Source organism: Sesamum indicum, linkage group LG8 (assembly GCF_000512975.1).
Source record: "Sesamum indicum cultivar Zhongzhi No. 13 linkage group LG8, S_indicum_v1.0, whole genome shotgun sequence".
Taxonomy (NCBI): Eukaryota; Viridiplantae; Streptophyta; class Magnoliopsida; order Lamiales; family Pedaliaceae; genus Sesamum; species Sesamum indicum.
The window spans coordinates 8,926,637-8,944,573 of NC_026152.1; the positions used below are offsets into that span (position 1 = coordinate 8,926,637).

General features: G+C 36.0%; 5 protein-coding genes across 8 annotated transcripts; 2 read left to right on the forward strand and 3 right to left on the reverse strand.

Moving 5' to 3' along the window:
- On the forward strand, positions 1,757–4,549 carry LOC105168017 (serine/threonine-protein kinase HT1). The gene is made up of 3 exons (XM_011087923.2): positions 1,757–3,074; positions 3,187–3,642; positions 4,031–4,549. Exons 1-3 carry the CDS (start codon positions 2,658–2,660, stop codon positions 4,277–4,279), a joined length of 1,122 nt encoding a protein of 373 aa, XP_011086225.1. The 5' UTR covers positions 1,757–2,657; the 3' UTR covers positions 4,280–4,549.
- LOC105168016 (mediator of RNA polymerase II transcription subunit 11) lies at positions 4,148–5,967 on the reverse strand. Of its 3 annotated transcripts, XM_020695586.1 has the most exons (4): positions 5,790–5,960; positions 5,558–5,674; positions 5,184–5,378; positions 4,148–4,285 (listed from the first exon to the last, which is right to left on the reverse strand). In XM_020695586.1, exons 1-3 carry the CDS (start codon positions 5,841–5,843, stop codon positions 5,202–5,204), a joined length of 348 nt encoding a protein of 115 aa, XP_020551245.1. In that variant the 5' UTR covers positions 5,844–5,960; the 3' UTR covers positions 4,148–4,285; positions 5,184–5,201. The 3 variants fall into 3 exon arrangements, with proteins under 3 accessions (XP_020551245.1, XP_011086224.1, XP_011086223.1); XM_011087922.2 differs by lacking the exon at positions 4,148–4,285 and having other exon boundaries at positions 4,891–5,369; positions 5,790–5,967; XM_011087921.2 differs by lacking the exon at positions 4,148–4,285 and having other exon boundaries at positions 4,891–5,378.
- LOC105168018 lies at positions 6,604–8,489 on the reverse strand. The gene is made up of 3 exons (XM_011087924.2): positions 8,046–8,489; positions 7,292–7,450; positions 6,604–7,151 (listed from the first exon to the last, which is right to left on the reverse strand). Exons 1-3 carry the CDS (start codon positions 8,379–8,381, stop codon positions 7,014–7,016), a joined length of 633 nt encoding a protein of 210 aa, XP_011086226.1. The 5' UTR covers positions 8,382–8,489; the 3' UTR covers positions 6,604–7,013.
- LOC105168019 (phosphoribosylglycinamide formyltransferase, chloroplastic-like) lies at positions 8,830–11,284 on the forward strand. Of its 2 annotated transcripts, none has more exons than XM_011087925.2 (5): positions 8,830–9,275; positions 9,508–9,619; positions 10,104–10,280; positions 10,485–10,629; positions 10,814–11,284. In XM_011087925.2, the coding sequence occupies exons 1-5, from the start codon at positions 8,906–8,908 to the stop codon at positions 10,925–10,927; spliced, it is 918 nt and encodes a 305-aa protein (XP_011086227.1). In that variant the 5' UTR covers positions 8,830–8,905; the 3' UTR covers positions 10,928–11,284. The 2 variants fall into 2 exon arrangements, with proteins under 2 accessions (XP_011086227.1, XP_011086228.1); XM_011087926.2 differs by having other exon boundaries at positions 8,831–9,275; positions 10,485–10,611.
- LOC105168020 lies at positions 13,939–15,579 on the reverse strand. The gene is made up of 2 exons (XM_011087927.2): positions 14,915–15,579; positions 13,939–14,821 (listed from the first exon to the last, which is right to left on the reverse strand). The coding sequence occupies exons 1-2, from the start codon at positions 15,324–15,326 to the stop codon at positions 14,331–14,333; spliced, it is 903 nt and encodes a 300-aa protein (XP_011086229.1). The 5' UTR covers positions 15,327–15,579; the 3' UTR covers positions 13,939–14,330.

Consider the following 17,937-nt stretch of genomic DNA (forward strand, 5'->3'; position numbering starts at 1 on the left):
TTTAAATAAAAAATTATTTTAGTGCTTCACTTTCCATTTTTTTGTTGCAATTTGGTCCCATACATTACCTTAGAAAATAATTATTATTTTTAATTGAAAAAAATTATCATTAGACATTTATTCACATGTTTGTGTACAATTAATTAAACTTTTTAGAAATTACTTATGATTTTAGAAATATATATTTTAATTGGATAAATAAAAAATATTAAAAAGTAAAAGAAAGTTATGAGAAATTATTTAAAAAAAGAGAAATAAAGGTTTGACGACAACAAAATGGTGATATTCAATTATATAAAAGTACAGATAATAATTTGATTAATGATTTGGCATCATGATTGTCATTAATTTATTGAACTTGTAAAAAATTTCGAATAAAAAAATGCCTAAATGAAATTAAGGAGTTTTATATACTCCATTCTTCGATATTTATTTCTTAATTTATACTCTTATTTTAGAAATTTTTTATTTAAATATTTTGCTCTATTTTTTTTATTCAAACTATTTTCTCCAACTTATTATTTAAAAATTTAATAAGTTCACAATAATTATATTAATAAATCATTAGATAAGTTATTATTTGATGGCCAACAATAAATTATTTTCATTAAAATAGAAGGTCCAAATTGTAATTAAAAAACATAAAAAGTCAATGCATGATTTTACATAAAAAAGAATTTTATAAGGGTAAACCTAACTACAATAATATGCCTTAAAAATCGAATTTAGATAAATTAAAACAGAAGGTAGAAAGGGTGAGAGAGGGCAACACAGACACAGACACAGACACAGCCCACACCCTCCTCTGCTGCACTGCTTTCCATTCAATCACAAAACTCCCGTGACATCTTCAACTCTAGTAATTAATCAAGCCCAAGAAATAAATTAAATAGGGCCTGGGCCTGACACTGGAGAGGCCTAACTTGGATTGCATGGCGGAGTTGGGTCAAACCCACTCCAATATGTTGACAAAGACAATACACAACCAACTTGCTCCCATTGTCAGTGCCCTCCTCACGCCGTTACACTTTTAAGTTTTAACATAGATTATGATGGAAAATTTTGAATGCATTGCGCTCAATCAATCATTATTATATAATTATAATTTATGTATTAATCGCATGACAAATATTCTCAACTTTATTACACATCTAACTTAAATCTAGTTAAATTCAATCCAAACTTTAACAATAACAAATTGTAATCGATCATTAATTGGATATATCTGTCAACCCTGCAAAAAGACCAAAATATCCAAAAAACACTAAAATTCGAGTGTTTTTTTAGCTAAGTTAGGTTTCCCAACTGACCAAAGATATCGAGATCACTCCACGTGGATTCATACCCCTACAAAAATATGGCTCTATAAATACCCAATAATTATTGTAGGTAATGGTACATCTTTTGTTATCTCAAGAATTGAATTAGGCAGTTAAAGGTTCTCGTTAAGAACCACCCAACGAACTTAATGATTAATTTCTTTTCTTAAATTCCCAACACTCGGTCGGACTACACTCGGGATCACTTGGGGTCCTGGATAAATCAGGATTCCACATTATTATAACTATTTGAATTGATAAAGCAAAAGTCGTTAGTGCAGTCTCGTATACTTTCCTTTATCATGTCTTAATTCATTAAAGTAATGGATCAAACTGTTTAAGGAAAGACTCAGATGCCATTGGACTATTACGCAAAGTGTTTTGTTCCCAACTTTGGACGAATAATTCATTACCATCAATCCTGTGAGGAAGATCAATCATGCAACATGAGATAAAGCGTTGTGTGAAAGAGAAAAATGCAAGACACCCACAATCCTATTAAAGTCATCCTACAACTTTATTCGTGAAACCAGTGAGCCACGTATGGTTCTTGCAATTTGCTCAGACACTGTAGAAGAATTCAGCATTTTCGAATTTAATTAAGGGTGTAATTACTAGCACTTCTCCCCATATGTAAATGTCTGAAATCCAATGTGGTCTGGAGCATAAAGTGCTCTAACTTTTGAAGCTGTGGCCTCTAAAATCAACTCAGGAAAACTGGAGAGATGATTCCCTTTTGGAAATTACAGCTCGCTCGCTCTTTCTCTCTCTCTCTCTCCCTCTCCCTCTCTCTCTCTCTACACACACAGTGTGAGAGAGAGAGAGAAACTATACTTTAGAAACAAGAATTCACGGGACACCCCTGAAAACTCTGCTTTGAGTTCATCTTCTTCTGCCAAACAAACTACTTTACGTCTATTCTGGTTATATGCCAGCCCAACACACAAAATCCCTCTTCCTTTCTGCAGAATCTGCATTTTTACTTTTGTTTTTCAACCCCTTCATTCCATGAAATCTTTGATTTCACGATCGCCGTGAAAATTCTTAGCTGCTTCTGATGTTCTCATGAAATCTTTGTTTTTCTGTCCAAAGTCTGTTGTGGGGTTGTCATAGGGTTTCTCTTCTGAACATCCAGAAGTTCTTGAACACGGAGCTGCCATCGACTGATAAATGAAACCCCATAATAATTTCCCTGTGTTTTTTGCTCGAACTCATGTTTTTGAATCAGTTCATGCACTTCCTGAAATCAATGCACACCTTCAGAAGGAGAATGCCTCGTGATAGTGTGTTTTGACAGTTCCCAATCCAGAAAGCTGAAGAAAGACTCAAACTTCTTAAATGGCTACATCATGTTTCAACCCGTTCCGCCTGCGGAAGACAAAGAGCAAATCTTTGTCAATTCCTTCATCTTCAAGAAGCCAGTTAAACATCGACACAGACAACATGGAGAGGAAGAGATTCGACAGTTTAGAATCATGGTCCATGATTTTGGAATCCGAGAATGTTGAAACTTGGGAAGCATCTAACGAGGAACGAGAGGAGTGGACAGCCGATCTTTCCCAGTTGTTCATAGGCAACAAGTTTGCTTCTGGAGCACATAGTAGAATCTACAGAGGAATCTACAAGCAGAGAGCAGTTGCAGTGAAAATGGTCAGGATTCCAACTCATAAGGAAGAAACCAGATCTTTGCTTGAGCAGCAATTTAAGAGAGAGGTTGCCCTGCTTTCGCGTCTATATCATCCCAATATAGTTCAGGTTAGGTTTCCTTGTAGTCTTCGAGTACTAGTAACAACTTTTGTGTTAATACAAGATATCATCTGATTAGTTGGTAAAGTTTCTTACAGAGTTGCCTATTCCTTATCTGCAGTTTATTGCTGCTTGTAAGAAGCCTCCAGTATACTGTATTATTACAGAGTACATGTCACAAGGGACTCTAAGGATGTATCTCAACAAGAAAGAGCCGTATTCCCTTTCGACTGAGACAATTTTAAGGTTAGCTCTCGATATATCACGTGGAATGGAGTATCTTCATTCACAAGGGGTGATTCACAGAGACCTGAAATCAAACAATCTGCTTTTAAATGATGAGATGCGAGTTAAGGTTGCAGATTTTGGCACATCTTGTTTGGAGACGCAGTGCCGGGAAACAAAAGGAAACAAGGGGACTTACCGTTGGATGGCACCAGAGATGATCAAGGAGAAACCTTGCACTCGGAAAGTTGATGTGTATAGTTTTGGGATTGTGCTATGGGAACTTACCACAGCTTTGCTTCCTTTTCAAGGAATGACTCCGGTGCAAGCTGCTTTTGCTGTGGCCGAAAAGGTTAGATTTGTAAATTCCATTTGATGTTCTATAGATTTTTGCATTTTTTGCTTTCTAGATGAAGAGGGGTATGTTGTGACCTAGATGTTCTTCTAGTTAGACAACATAGGTATCTGGTTTATGAGTATTGTACGCTTTAAGCTGAGTTCTGCTACATTTAGTTATTAAAAGTGGTAATGCAGAGGAATTTCTAGTGTCAGTAAGATTTAGACTGAATGCGAGTAATATTCCTTTAAGACTGACATAAAGAGAAATTGAACACAGGATGCACCAATTTCGACCAATTCTCCAGTTATCTGCTGATAAATAGTTCAGTTCTACAAACAAATCTATGAAATACTTAAACAAAGCTTACATAATTGTCTCATCTTCCTCAACCTTTTTGCAGAACGAGCGACCGCCATTACCAGCAAGCTGTCAACCTGCACTTGCTCACCTCATAAAGCGCTGCTGGGCAACAAACCCTTCCAAGCGTCCAGATTTCAGTGAAATCGTATGTGCACTAGAAAAATATGATGAGTGCGTAAAGGAGGGACTCCCTCTAACTCTCCACTCACCGCTTGTCAGTCGAAACGCCATTATTGAACGCTTAAAAGGTTGTGTATCCATGAGTTCATCCATACCTGTACATGCCTGACTCCACCTAGACATATGGTACTATTACTGTATTCTGCTCTTGTTCAACTTAAGCAAAGTTGATAGATTTATCATTTCAAATATGTATATAACAAGTGTTTTAGCAGTTTCCGACCAAGCCAGCTCACTGGCATCTCTTGACAATTAGAGCTTGTGGCATGAGCAATTCATCGGAACATTACTAATTACTGATGCTGTAAGCAAGAGAACCAAGTAGTTAACAGTGTATGTTGCCAATGCTTGTTATTTTTAGTGCACAAATTCTTGTTAATGTGGCTTTCATCAGAGTTTACATGTTTCCCTATTTTAGCTTCCCTTCCCCAGAATAAATTTACTGTGGCAAGCAAACAGTATTATGAGAAAAGCCAGCGAGATTAGGGCAATAAAGAGGCTGGACCTATCAGTTGTATTACTATATTCTTCAATCATACGGATCAAGATTCATTAGGATGGGTTCATAAGATGATATCCGCTACCTCTAGTTCCAGTGTAAATCTCTAATATTAGCTCTGATCATATGATAAAAATGCAAGGAAACTGAGAAAGACATATGAAAATGTAATGAAATTCTTGAATGTGGGAGAAGGATATACGAAGAAGAACATAGAACAATTAAAAACAGAGAAGATTCATGAATAATCTCTGAGTAAAAACAGTTTTCATGTGAATTTGTGATGCCATCTGCTACAAACTATGAACACACTCCACTTCAGTAGAACATGCATGTTATTACATATTCAAATTCCCTGAAAACTTAGCCTGTTTCCAGATTTTTACATGTTTCCCAAATTCAACAGAACTTAGTAACTTACATCTCCACGGATCAATGCTGTCGAAACACGAGACAAGCATCCAAAATCCTAAATTTCACCAAAAGGTTTAAGACATTGTGCAAGCATACTTACAATTCACAATGTGTAACCTCAAGCTGCATCGCCATATTCCTCAATCGATTGTTTCATCTCATCCAACTGTGCAATGACGTGTTCCAGTTTCTTGCACGAAATCTCATTCGATATTCGAGGAGCATAGTCGCACTTCTCAAACGGACGATAATCACAGGCGCTTTTAATTTCCTCCCGCAGCGTCATCTGAGTATCCTATTTAAACGAATCAAATGAGAACCTCCCTCAGATTCCTAACCCCAAAATCATAAAAAATGAAAAAGCCCAAAATTTCTCCATTTACATACTCTAATCGAAGAATCGGAAAAATTGCCTAAGGGAAAAAGTCAAACACGATCAACTTGGAAAAGAAGGAAAAAAGTGAAAAATTGAACCTTCACTAATTGCATGAACTCAGTGCAATGGCTGTTAACAAGATCCTTTCTGGGCCCACTAGGGTTTGCCATTTCATCCATCACCGAACCAGCTAGCTCCAACACCCTTACAATTTTCTGGCAATACAAGACCGTAAACTTCATACGTAATCGGAACTACTGACTTCAATTCACGAAATGTACTAGGTAAAAAGTTTGTCATAATAGTTACTCAGAGGTATGAAGAAATTACCTTTTCGACGTTTTGCAGTCGTTGCAATGAAGTGGTCTGGCTCTGCCGATCCATGCACGCTTATGTCACCGGCGACGGCAGTTTGCTCCTATAAACGTCGTCGCTTTCAGAAATGTGGGTTTTTCCGCTTTAACCCCGTAGAATATTTTCAGATGGCTAACTAAATAAGCCCTAGAAATTATTGAAGGAATGGTCCGAAATTTTAATACTTACCAGGAAATTTTTGTTAAATGTATAAAATAAGATATTAAATTAATATTTGTCAATACAAAGTGAAATTTTTTTTAATCATTTTATGAACTTAAATTAACTCATCATAAAGTGCAAAATAATTATAATTTAAGAAGTCGACACAATTAATAATTAAAAAAATAGGAGAATATAGTTATTAATTCCTCTTTGATTATAAAATAGATAAACCTTCAAATTTGTTCTAAATGTATGAATCACATATTGCAGCAGGCAGGTGAGATTGTTGTGGCTTTATGCTAATTGGTCTCAAGGTGTATTATGGGGGCTGCAAAGCGAGCACTGGGTTGATGCAGCATGCAGACAGCTTCATTCATCATATCTGGCAAGAAAGCAATAGCAGGGGTTTTGAAGGTATCCAGAGGTGGTGGCTATGCACGCAAATGGAATAAATTCCTTTGTGATGAGAAGCAGAACATTGCTATGGTTGCAGTAGTTAGGATATGGAGAATTCAGAATAGTTTGGCTGGATGATTGATGTATCATGTACTTGTACTATTTTATCATTAATATGCAATTTATTGTTACCTAAAAAGAAAAGAAAACAAGAGCTAAAAGCATCAAATTATGTCATCAAAAAGACTTTTCTCATCTACTCCACAGAGGAGCAATCAAGTGCATAATGTTTGAGTACATAAGAAAAGAAGGAAATCTAGCGGCCTAACTGCTGGACTGGAATCATTTACAGTCGAGCTCGTGGTAGTTTTCATTACACAATAAACAACTTAATATTACTATGAAAATTTTAATCTATCATTAGAGTAAAAAATATTGATGTCATCCCCGAGGAGATGACATCATACAAATGGCAATCACTTCCAACAGGGGATGCTGCAAAATGAAACCTAAAATTACAGCCACAAGTTGCTTCGAATTACTCGTCTTGAGCACCCGTGTTCTTGGGTGGCCAAACGGTCCTCATAGTCTTTAGCTTGAATCAAGCAACGCACACGATCCCACGAGCATGCTGCTCATTTACTGTGCTTGACCGTCTTTAAATTTGTTCGCCTTTGATTTCGATTCCTTTTCACCATCATGAGCCTTCAACCCCAAACTCAAATCCAAGGTGCTTTCATTGAGATCCTGCCGTTTTACAGGATTCTTCTCTGTAGCCTGACACAAGAATCCAACTGACAAGTTCACTCAACTTCTACAGCTATTTCAACAAGTAATATCTCACCAATACACCATTGCCCGTATTGTGCCAATTGAACAACAAGTGCAGAAGAGAAAAGAACATGCATGCTAATCACCTGGTTTTCGTCCATGGGTACATCATTGATGTCGGGCTTTCCGTCGTATCCATCACGTTTGGAGGATGCCTCCACTGTGTTTCCCTCAGTTTCAATTGGCTCGTTTTCATCCTCCAACTGCTCTGAGGACTCATTTTTTTGTTCTTCGAGCACAATGATCTATCAAATCATTCCAGAAAACAGAAGATAAAATGTAAAGAAATCTTGGAATCCAGGATTTAGCATTGGTGCAAAACAAAGCAAGTTTTTACTACCAGAAAACAGAGGAAGTATTCAAGAAGGGGGAAAATTGAGATTCTTAGTTCAACACCATTGACAGCTTCAACTACAAAAGCTAAGAGTTGGGGATGAGAAAGTGATCAAAATAATAACAGAATACCAAACAAATTACCATCTGAAATCAGCAAATAACGAAGAAAATTGAAAATTTTGAAAAAGAAAAAGGGAAATTTTCCGAGTTAAGACACATAGTCAAACTGCCAAAAATTCAGTCAATGAATTTAAATCGATCCCTAAAATTCCGAATCTATACAAAATCAAAAACCCTAAACAACCAAACATTCAAAAGCCCTAAGCCACAGAGAAACCCACTGAGGAATTCATGAATATTTCCCAGTCAAGTAGATATCTCCACTTCGATTTAACTCGTCCACACAACAAATCCACATCCACCGCATACAGGTGAATCCATTTGCAACGGGTACCACGACACGAATTAACGAAATTGTAATCAAGTCATGTTACGGAATAATACCGGAATATACTTGAATTTCTTCTTTGGAAGCTCCTCTGCCGCGACACCGTCGTCTTTATTGGAGATCTTGGCGTCATCACTACCACCGTTACTATCGTTGTGGCTACTATCTTTTGGTTGGGTGGGAGCCATGGGCGTCCACTTGTAGAGCAAGAGATGAGAGGAGCCATTACTTGCGTTAACGGTTCCATTAGCTGCGGTGTGATGGTGGTGGTTGGAATTAGGCGGCGGCACGTGAACCCACTTCTTCTTCCACCTTCGAACCGGACCGGTGAAAACGGTGGTGGGGCCGTAACGGGTCGATGACCTCCCGAGCCTGGCCCCTACTCCCTCCATATTTGATAAAAAGTGGCGGCGGTGGTAGTGATTCTCGGTGGCGCTTTTCCTGACTGGTTTTAGAGATCAAATACCGACGCTCTCGCTGCGTATGTATTAAATCTGATTGGTTGTAAGTGGGAAGTGTTTTGCGACTATACGGCCGCCGTATGTATGTAATCGTCTCCCTTTATTCACTGTCTTCCGTATTTTCTTTTTTTAATAATGTGATAAGCTGTCTCTCTTTCTATACAATAAATAATATTTTATATTTTAAATTAATATTATAAATAAAAACAAAAATTTCATGCTAACATAATACTTTTGTGAATAAAATGATTATTGTTGTAAACTTATATAAAAAATTTAAGTTTATTGATTTATTACACTTAAATTAAAATAAGAATAATTATTATCTCTAAGTTTCTTTTTATTTTCTTTTCGCAAATAAAATACCTATTTATAAACCCACTTTGTCTAAATTAGTATGAAACCCCCCCAACTCCATACACATTACATACAATTTCTGCTAATTTTGAGCTGCAATGGAAACCCAAGCTGTTGCTCTTCGCCCTTCTCTTCATTCATCAGTTCCTTGTATTCAGATCCCCGAAAACCATTTGGTTTCTGTGCTGCCCAAGATTCGAACTCCAACGCGGCTTTCTCTGAGAATTCATTATTCTTCTTCACACACTTTACTCTCCAAGAGGAACATACAGTGTCGAAATAGCGTTGAGATAATGGATCGCCAAGGGGTTTCCGATGTTGAAGAAGAGAAGCCAAAACCGAAACTTAGACGGAAAAATCTGGCGGTTTTTGTATCAGGTGGAGGCTCCAATTTTAGGTCGATTTATGAGGCAACTCTTAATGGGTCTGTTCATGGCGATGTTGTTGTTTTGGTAGCCAGTAAACATGGTACTATTTCATTTAAATTTCTGTATTTATCTGTTTTTTCTTCTAGTGGATTGAATTAATTACCAGTGATGTGTGTTTCTAGTGTGTAATTAAAATTCTTGATTCTATTAATGGTTTTGTGAAGACTAAGTTAGTGTTTCCTGACAACTAGAATGTATATATCATGAATTGATTGGTATCTTTCTGATTTACTGACTCCAGTTGTGCAATCCAATGGTTGCATATGATGCAGATTGTGGGGGCGCAGAGTATGCGCGGGATAAGGGGATTCCTGTTGTTGTTTTTCCTAGGAGGAAAGATGGGCAAGATGTTTTATCGGCCGAAGATCTTGTAATTACACTTAGGTCAGACTTCATCTCATTGGAAGCTATGAACACTGATGTAATGTGTGTTGAGCGTTTTAGATGTTTATACGTCCTAATTCTGTTCAACTTTCCATTGGATATTCCATCTGGGGTTCTAAGGAGCTTTGTGAATTGTGACCGATGCTCCTACTTATAGATCATCTAGCCTCACGCTAATTCATAGTTCATTTTTTCCTGTTTCATGCTCAAAGTGAAAGGAAAGAAAGTGATTATAAGGTAAATGTCGATCCTGCTAAGTTTTGTTTATTCTATAGATTCTGGATATCAAATTTTGTTTGGAGGAAATGTTACTTGAAACACATGATGAGAATTCTAATATGTTGCTCAAACCTTCATTAGAATCTGAAAGATCCTTGTACTATCCAAAATTTCAGCAGTATAACATGTTCTGTTGTATTTCCTTCTATCTATTGCTGATTTACTATGATAATGAAACATCAACGTTATACTATCTTACATGCAGATCCTACAAGGTTGACTTCATTCTTTTAGCTGGTTATCTCAAACTTATTCCAGTTCAGTTGGTTCAGGCTTACCCAAAATCCATATTGAACATTCATCCGTCACTTCTTCCGGCATTTGGTGGGAAAGGTTATTATGGTATGAAGGTGCATAAAGCAGTCATTGCTTCTGGGGCAAGGTATAAAATTATATGAAGACTCCTCAAATCTTCCATTGGCTGCCCAACTTCTTAATTGCAGGGGACTAGAATTCTATGGTGATAAAATTCTGTGAAAATTATAAGTTTAGCTATCTCTAATTTCTAAATAAGGACGTCTTTAATCTTCAGTTTTCCTATATATAAACGTGTATCTTATAATAAATTCCTTTGTTGTTAATGTAGGTATTCTGGCCCTACAATACATTATGTTGATGAGCAGTATGATACGGGTCGTATCCTTGCTCAACGGGTCGTTCCTGTGCTGGCTAACGACACGGCTGAGGAGCTAGCTGCAAGGGTTCTTCACGAGGTCTTTCATTCTTACTGGGTGAATTATTTATTTCGCAAAGATTCAATTTCGGCTCTTACATATCTAACTGTTTGTATCCAGTATTAACCTGTTTTGAAGAATACTAAACGTGAACAAACTTTGTCACTTGATAATTAAAGAAACATGTTTTGGCTGATTCTGTATTGTTTTTATCTTGACATGCTCACTTGGTTTTGATCAGGAGCATAAATTGTACATAGAAGTAGTGGCAGCGTTATGTGAAGAGCGGATCACCTGGCGAGAAGACGGTGTTCCTCTCATCCGAAGCAAAGAAGACCCCAATGATCTTTTTTAGCACACCACAACTGCATAGCACAATATAGCATCACCTTGAGTGTTGAGTCAAAAATTTTGGCAGGGGGGCTCAGACTCTTCAGTTCATCATTCCCGCAAAATTGATGCGCTTTTTACATCAGATGAGTGTGAAATATTGGCGGCTTTTGTATGCCATTTACGTCAAGTCGAGGCCTTAACTAGTTTTACTGCTTTTTGCTCCATTATGATGCTAAAAGATATCAGGGATTTTGGGAGCTAAACATGTATTGTCTCCTTGAGTGACTAATGTATTTATGCAGAGGTGTTTGTGATATTATCTCCATTTTCATCCCGCTTGAGCTGATATATGTAGCAAAAAAGTTAAATTGCGTTGCGACCTGTTTGTTTATGTTTCATTTTCAGATTTCAACAGAAACTTAAGTGTTTTCAATTTTGTATATATTTTTGTTTAAAGTGAAAATATATTTGGATTAGTTAATGAGATTATGTTTCATAATGCACTGCAGTGTTGGATCAATATATTTTCAAGAAGAATATGAATGAATAAATATATTTTTACTTTAATTGCTGTTTTAAAATTTAAAAATAAATAACATAAAAAGAAAAAAGGCAGGACCTGTCAGATTTATGATGCTTCCTATTCCAATTCATTCTAAACGGGGATGGAAGAAAGCCGAATTGCATGAAGAAGGGAGAATAGGCGATAGGCCCAACAAACGGTCATCCTAAGCCCACGAGACTGTTCTGGCCCATTCAAAAGCCTGCCACCAAAATCTAGGGTTTTCCGGTATTCAACAACAATAAATACCCTCTTTCTCTCAGACTTGCCCTGCCAATGCCATTATCACTCTGTCATCTCCTCAATTTCATATTACCTTTTGATTTCGTCTGTGTTTTGTGTTTTGTATTTTGTGTTTTGTTTTGTGCATTTCTATTGCAAATTGATGGAGAAAGGCTACATGTACTCCAAGGAAGGGTGAAAAAGCAGTACCCTTGATCTTGACTTGCCAAAAACGGCTGTAGCCATATTCAGCGGAGAAGTTTACTGGCCGGTTGTTTTCTTGGGATTTCTCAATCCCAATCGTCGACATATCTGCTTACCGAACTTCTCACATTCCTTTCTACTTTCTGAAAACTATAGTTTTACTAGTTTTTTGCTTACATTGTTTTTGATTTGTGTGAGAGGAGTGAAATGGCAGGAGATTCAGCCATTCTGAGAGGCCCTTCTCTGAGATAAATCGTCCAATGCACTTGCAGTTTGCGGAGTACTAACTGCTTTGATTTTCCGGCACTATGCCTTCACTTCCAAATTGCAATAGATTTTGGGGAAACAGGTTTTAAATTTCAAATAATAAATTTGTTAAATTATTAAATGGCACAGGGATATTAAAAATTTTAATTTCTGATTTTGAAGTATTCCTTGCGCTCATGTTTTTGGAAATTTAAGAATTAATCTAATACTAGTGATCAATGGGTGTGCATTATTATGTACATTTTTATTTTTAAAATTGTGTTTTAATTAAAAAATAATCAACTTTTAAGAAATTAAGGTTAGTGTAAGTTGAGAAGAGGGGTAGTATGGTGACCTAAAGGAGAAAATTAAAAACAAAATCAAATAATGTTAAAAAATAAAAAAATTTTGAAAGAAAAGAAAAAGTAGAAGAAAGGGTGCTCTTATTTAATATTAAAGTACACGTTAAATCAATTGAATTTCTATTTTGTTTTTAAAAAAATAAATCTTTGTCAAGGAAATGGAGAATTTTTGTTTAATTATATGCATTCTAAATTAATTTTTGTTTTTCTATAAAAATTTATGTAAAATTTAAAATATATATTTTTCACTAAAAAAGACTTAGTTATACATATTTGAATCTTTAATTGAGTTATCCAAGCATTTTTTATATCACATGTTCCAATGTTAATGTAATATACTAATTTATAGGGTGGATAACAATTTACACCTATGATATTAAAAATGGCCACATTACCTTCATCTGAAAAAGATATAGAGAGGTAAATTGCTTCGTTTTAAAAATCATAGGGGGATAAATTGTTGTATTTTAAAAAATACATGAAGATAAATCACTATTTATTTTTTCATAAAAGGGTAATTTACTCATTTACAATATCATAAAGGGTTGACTGCATTTTTTTTCCTAATTTATATATGTGATTTCGTATATCCCTTAACAACATCAAACCATGATATTTAGTATAATGAATGATTAGAATTAAAAATTTATAATTATACAATTTGTGCACACTCAAATGTAAAATATACAATTCAATCTATTTATACAAACAATCTGCACTTAAATAATAATTGTATAATTTTATTTTATTTACAAGTAAAACAAATGTTATGCTTGCGAGGACTGCATATGAGTTTACAAATTAATTTAACAATATTGATTAATATATAATAATATTTTTACTGGTTTATGCATCGCGTGTACATAATTTAAACACATTAATTTTAATGTATATTAAAATTTTTATTGTAAATTGTGTTTGCTAAAATAAAAGAATATGTAATTTATATTATTTTGATTAAATGATACATTTCTATTTTATTTACGATTAGAAAAAAAAATTATATCTTTTATTTACACTTAAAATTCATGTGCGTGGAAACCGTGTGCACTGGTTGCAAGTAATTTATAATAATTTGGGTAAGATACAATTGGTGTAGGTCATGTAAACTTAGTAATTAACATAATAAAATTAGTAAACTTGTCAAAAAGTTTAGTTAAAAACTTTTTTATTTTTCTAAAAAGAAATTATATAGATCTCAATATATTATTCTAGATCTTGTATTTTCATTAAAAAAATGATTAGATATTATGTAACATTTCATGAATATTAAAAAATCTTATAAAAAATAAATATAAACTCACCCAAAATTCCTTAAACTCTCTTAATTAAATTTAAAGATAAATCATGAAAAAGTAATTAAAAAATTAATTTTAATTTCTCTCTGAAAAAAAATACTTGACTAAACTCGATATACATACCAAGACAAGCCACATTTAATCATAAAATTAGTCATCATATTTCCAAAATATTTCATCATTTGGTAAAGCAATAGGAACATAAATTACAAAAATTGTTCTCATCTGGGAACAACATAACAATCACTCCAAGGCTTCCTCAAATTCCTGTCTTCACAGCTACCTATCTACAACACAATGACAATATTAACATTCATACATTTCCAGCCCCCACCCTTCTTGTTTAAATCAGTAGCTTGAAAAACCCGAATCCGCTTCCATCTTATCAAAATAATTACGCATTAAATGTATACCCCAATCTGCTTCAGTCTTATCAAAATAATTACATAATAAATATATCACGTAATTAGTTCAATCTTGCCTGAACTATAATTCCCCTCTAAGAACTTGTGCACAATGGTGGCACAAATGTCATAACAGCATTTCCTTGGCCAAGTTTCCGATTCTAACACCATTCTTGGCAGCAAAATCCTCTCTGCAATAGAACCTAATTCCCTCTACCGCTGCGAAACCCACCGTTTTCTTCCCGGCGCCGCCGCCGACCTTCGGACCTTTCCAGCTTGGGATTTCATTAGTGGTTCGTTTGTAGTAGCCGAACCACTTGGACTGCATATAGGCGGGGCGGCGCCACGGCGGCACGTGGATGCCCACGCTTTTCATGGAACTTTTAATGGCTCTGCACATTATTCTCACCACCTGCTTCAGGTCATCCGGTTTCCCCACAAATATTTGCGGGAAATCTTCCAGCAATGAGGCGTAGCCACCGGTTGGACGAGCGATTGTGAACTCTCCGGCGAGGTGGATTTCAATTATATACCGTGTTCCGCCGGTGTTGACGTCGATGTACTCGTAGTTTCCCGGCGGGCAGCGGCCGCTTTTCTCCCACTTTGATTTGCAAAGACCTGTAGGTTTTACAACGCAATGAAATTAGATAATGCCAAAAGTCAATGAAATGATGAACACGTTAATTAACTAAATTATGAGATGAAACTCACCGGCGTCAAACCCAGCGGTACGCAACCGAGCCATTAACCGCCGATTAAAATCCGGCGACGAGCTCTTGCCTCCGCCAATTTCTCCATACGCCTTCTCCACCTCTGCATGGACGCTTCTCTTAAAGGCGTCGTTCTCAAATTCAAATAAATCCTTCAAGGAATCCCGCGATTCAAAATCCCGGGAGTTGCTCTCCACCTCATCATCATCATCACCCCCATTCCCATCCTTACCAAAATCAACTTGATGATCCTCCCTCTTCCTCTGCTCCCTAATTTCCCTCTCAAAAAACGAATTCACGAGATCAGACAAATCCGCCGAGTGCTCGCTCCCGCTGCTCTCGCAGGACCTAACCCTCCCCGCCTCGCCGAAAGCCGCCGCAACCCGTTCAAATTTCACCGGAATTCTCATCATTTCTGCTCAATTATTCACCCCTCCTCCTCAAATATTTATTTCTTCCCTCTAAACTCGATCAGTTTTAGTAGAGAGCGTATGAAGACGAACCTTACAGGTTCCTGCTTATAAAGAGAGAAAAAGGCAGGCAGTTGCGATGACCATGGATGCCGCCACAGCGCCGCTATAATGGTGAAACGATGTTGACATCAATTTGAATGCTTCTGCGTAGATGTGGAAGAAATGGAGAGTGAAGTGTGTGAATGAAGACATCTTGACGACGTAGAATAGACGTATATATATACATATACGAATATAAGGTAGATAAAATGCACCTACACGTAAACGTTCGTCTGATGTATTATTTTTGTTTAACAGTTAAGTTTAGGTAGACAATGAACCTGGCGTGGAAAAGCGACCAAGTTCAGTAAGTAATCTGACCGGCTTTGTGATGATAATTCACGCATGAGAAGAATGCAACAACTGTTGTTATCCGGGTTTGAGCAGGTAATTAAGGATAGATGGATGTAATTAATGGAACAGATTATCCAGGTTTATGTAAAACCCGAATTGAAGATTTTGCTAATTGGCTGAAATTCAGTTAATCTCAATTATTTGGATTACTAATAAGCTTATTATTTATTATAACTAATTTGCAGCACAATTTCTACAATTCATTTTTTTGAAACTTATATATTATTAATTATTCAATCAGTTTTTATGCTACTGGATACTATTTTTTTTTAATTATTAATTAAATTATTTCTCACATATATAAAAGGAATAGTTAATTTAATTGATTAATCATGCAATAAGATATTTATTTATGTTTAGGGAGATTTTAGTAAGTACATAATTGAGTCAAAAAATGGGGTCATTTTTCTTTTTCCCTTTTTTTGGGAAAAAAATTATAATTTTAGTAGGGTAGCAGTTTTGGTTTTGTACGAATTAATTTTTGCAATTTAGTCTTATAACTTGAAATTTGGGCAATTTTAGTCAATTGACCAAAAAACTCAAATGTTAAGTTGTAATTTTAATTTTGTAAATCAATTCTTATATGGCAAAAAGTGCCTACCCTCTAAATTATAGGATTAAAACAGCAATTTAAGTAAATATTTTGCAAGTCACATGCATTTTTTCAACTAAATTAACTGAAAAAAGTAGTAAAATTCTAAAAAAGAATTTCATGTAGAAACAAAAACACCACCACCAGAATTAAAATTGTGTGTGTGTGTGTGTTTTTTTTCTTTCCTTCCCCCAGCTATTTTCTACGGGATGGGCGAGTGATAAGTAAGTGAGTCAGCAAATTGAGTGAAATAATTTAATTTTAATTTTAAAATTATTTAAAAAGAAAATAAAAGTATAACACGATTCTTGTTTTGTTCATATAGATAGTCGCGTCCCACAGTCTTGGAAGATCTAACTCACGATTTTTACTTCTTTTATGGGCAGGGATGTACGTGGAGACTGGAGAGCGTGAGGTGAGTGATGGGGGAGTTGGTGGAAGTCCCGAATCCCGTCCATGTACATTGAACCTATTCATTCATGATAAAAATTACTGCTGCCACTCACCAGATAATTAAACCATAATAAAGATGTGTTGGGCAAATCACAAAATCCGAATTAAATTTGTATGTATCCTCATTTAGGAACAGACTGAGTTGATTTGATTCATAAAACTAGCTACTATATATGAATTTGGACAACATATATATATATAAAACTTGAAACTTGTATATTAATAATGAACTTGGCGGAGTTCCAGGGCACATACAATTATTCATTGTATGTATGTAAGGAACAACATGTCACGACAACTAGTATATAGAAATGAAAAGGGGGATTGCTCTCGTCTCTGTTCGCATTCGAATAGATAAGTTTAAAAAAAAAATTGATTTCAAATGATTGATAGCATAACAGGCGAAATGTCTGCTATGCTTGTACTAATGTAAGCTAGATTTCTCTTTTGTTTGGTCCAGTTATGTTGATCTTTTATGAGTGTTCACTGAACAAACAGAAATCTTCACTGCTGGCTGTTGGTCTGCATTGTACTCTGCAGGGACTTAAACCCTATCTCATCATATCCAGCTCCCTCAGTCTTTATTTTCTTGCACCTACAAACTACACATATACACAAGACAACCTTCACAAGTAAATGAAATCCTTACAACATAGAGCACTTCACACAATACAACACACCCAACTGCAAATCATTTCCTTAACAAACCTCATACCTACTCATCTAAGCCGACACAGAACAGCTGCATTTGCACTGCGACAAGCACTTCCTGCAATCAGCCAGCCGCGGGTACCCACCGTTGCAATCACATTTCTTGATACAATTGGAACGGGACGACCCGCCCCACAGACACCGCGCCATGCACTGCATGATGGGAACGCAGCCCGGGCAGCCGGTCTTCATCTGGTTCACGATGCAGTTCCGGCATTGGCTGCCGTCTGAGGGGCAGCCAAGACAATTAGGCAAAGACGTTGCCGACATGAGTATGATGAGCAGCACAAGGCATAGAATCGTGGTTCTTGGAGACTCATCTTTCTGACCCATTTCTCCGGATGGACAGAAATTGTTGAGTAAGGACTGGAGGGTGGAGCTGTCTGTATATATAAGAGTGGT

What these genes read in the sequence shown, in the direction of transcription:
- LOC105168017 (XM_011087923.2), top strand. Translation starts at nt 2,658, where the DNA reads ATGGCTACATCATGTTTCAACCCGTTCCGCCTGCGGAAGACAAAGAGC. An exon ending in ATCATCCCAATATAGTTCAG is followed by an intron (nt 3,075 to 3,186) that starts GTTAGGTTTCCT and finishes CCTTATCTGCAG; the next exon opens with TTTATTGCTGCTTGTAAGAA. An exon ending in CTTTTGCTGTGGCCGAAAAG is followed by an intron (nt 3,643 to 4,030) that starts GTTAGATTTGTA and finishes ACCTTTTTGCAG; the next exon opens with AACGAGCGACCGCCATTACC.
- LOC105168020 (XM_011087927.2), bottom strand. Translation starts at nt 15,326, where the DNA reads ATGATGAGAATTCCGGTGAAATTTGAACGGGTTGCGGCGGCTTTCGGC. An exon ending in TACCGCTGGGTTTGACGCCG is followed by an intron (nt 14,822 to 14,914) that starts GTGAGTTTCATC and finishes TAAAACCTACAG; the next exon opens with GTCTTTGCAAATCAAAGTGG.
- LOC105168016 (XM_020695586.1), bottom strand. Translation starts at nt 5,843, where the DNA reads ATGGATCGGCAGAGCCAGACCACTTCATTGCAACGACTGCAAAACGTC. An exon ending in GACTGCAAAACGTCGAAAAG is followed by an intron (nt 5,675 to 5,789) that starts GTAATTTCTTCA and finishes TTGTATTGCCAG; the next exon opens with AAAATTGTAAGGGTGTTGGA. An exon ending in AGTTCATGCAATTAGTGAAG is followed by an intron (nt 5,379 to 5,557) that starts GTTCAATTTTTC and finishes TCGTTTAAATAG; the next exon opens with GATACTCAGATGACGCTGCG.
- LOC105168018 (XM_011087924.2), bottom strand. Translation starts at nt 8,381, where the DNA reads ATGGAGGGAGTAGGGGCCAGGCTCGGGAGGTCATCGACCCGTTACGGC. An exon ending in AGAAATTCAAGTATATTCCG is followed by an intron (nt 7,451 to 8,045) that starts GTATTATTCCGT and finishes ATGATTTGATAG; the next exon opens with ATCATTGTGCTCGAAGAACA. An exon ending in TACCCATGGACGAAAACCAG is followed by an intron (nt 7,152 to 7,291) that starts GTGATTAGCATG and finishes TTCTTGTGTCAG; the next exon opens with GCTACAGAGAAGAATCCTGT.
- LOC105168019 (XM_011087925.2), top strand. Translation starts at nt 8,906, where the DNA reads ATGGAAACCCAAGCTGTTGCTCTTCGCCCTTCTCTTCATTCATCAGTT. An exon ending in TTTGGTAGCCAGTAAACATG is followed by an intron (nt 9,276 to 9,507) that starts GTACTATTTCAT and finishes CATATGATGCAG; the next exon opens with ATTGTGGGGGCGCAGAGTAT. An exon ending in GATCTTGTAATTACACTTAG is followed by an intron (nt 9,620 to 10,103) that starts GTCAGACTTCAT and finishes TCTTACATGCAG; the next exon opens with ATCCTACAAGGTTGACTTCA.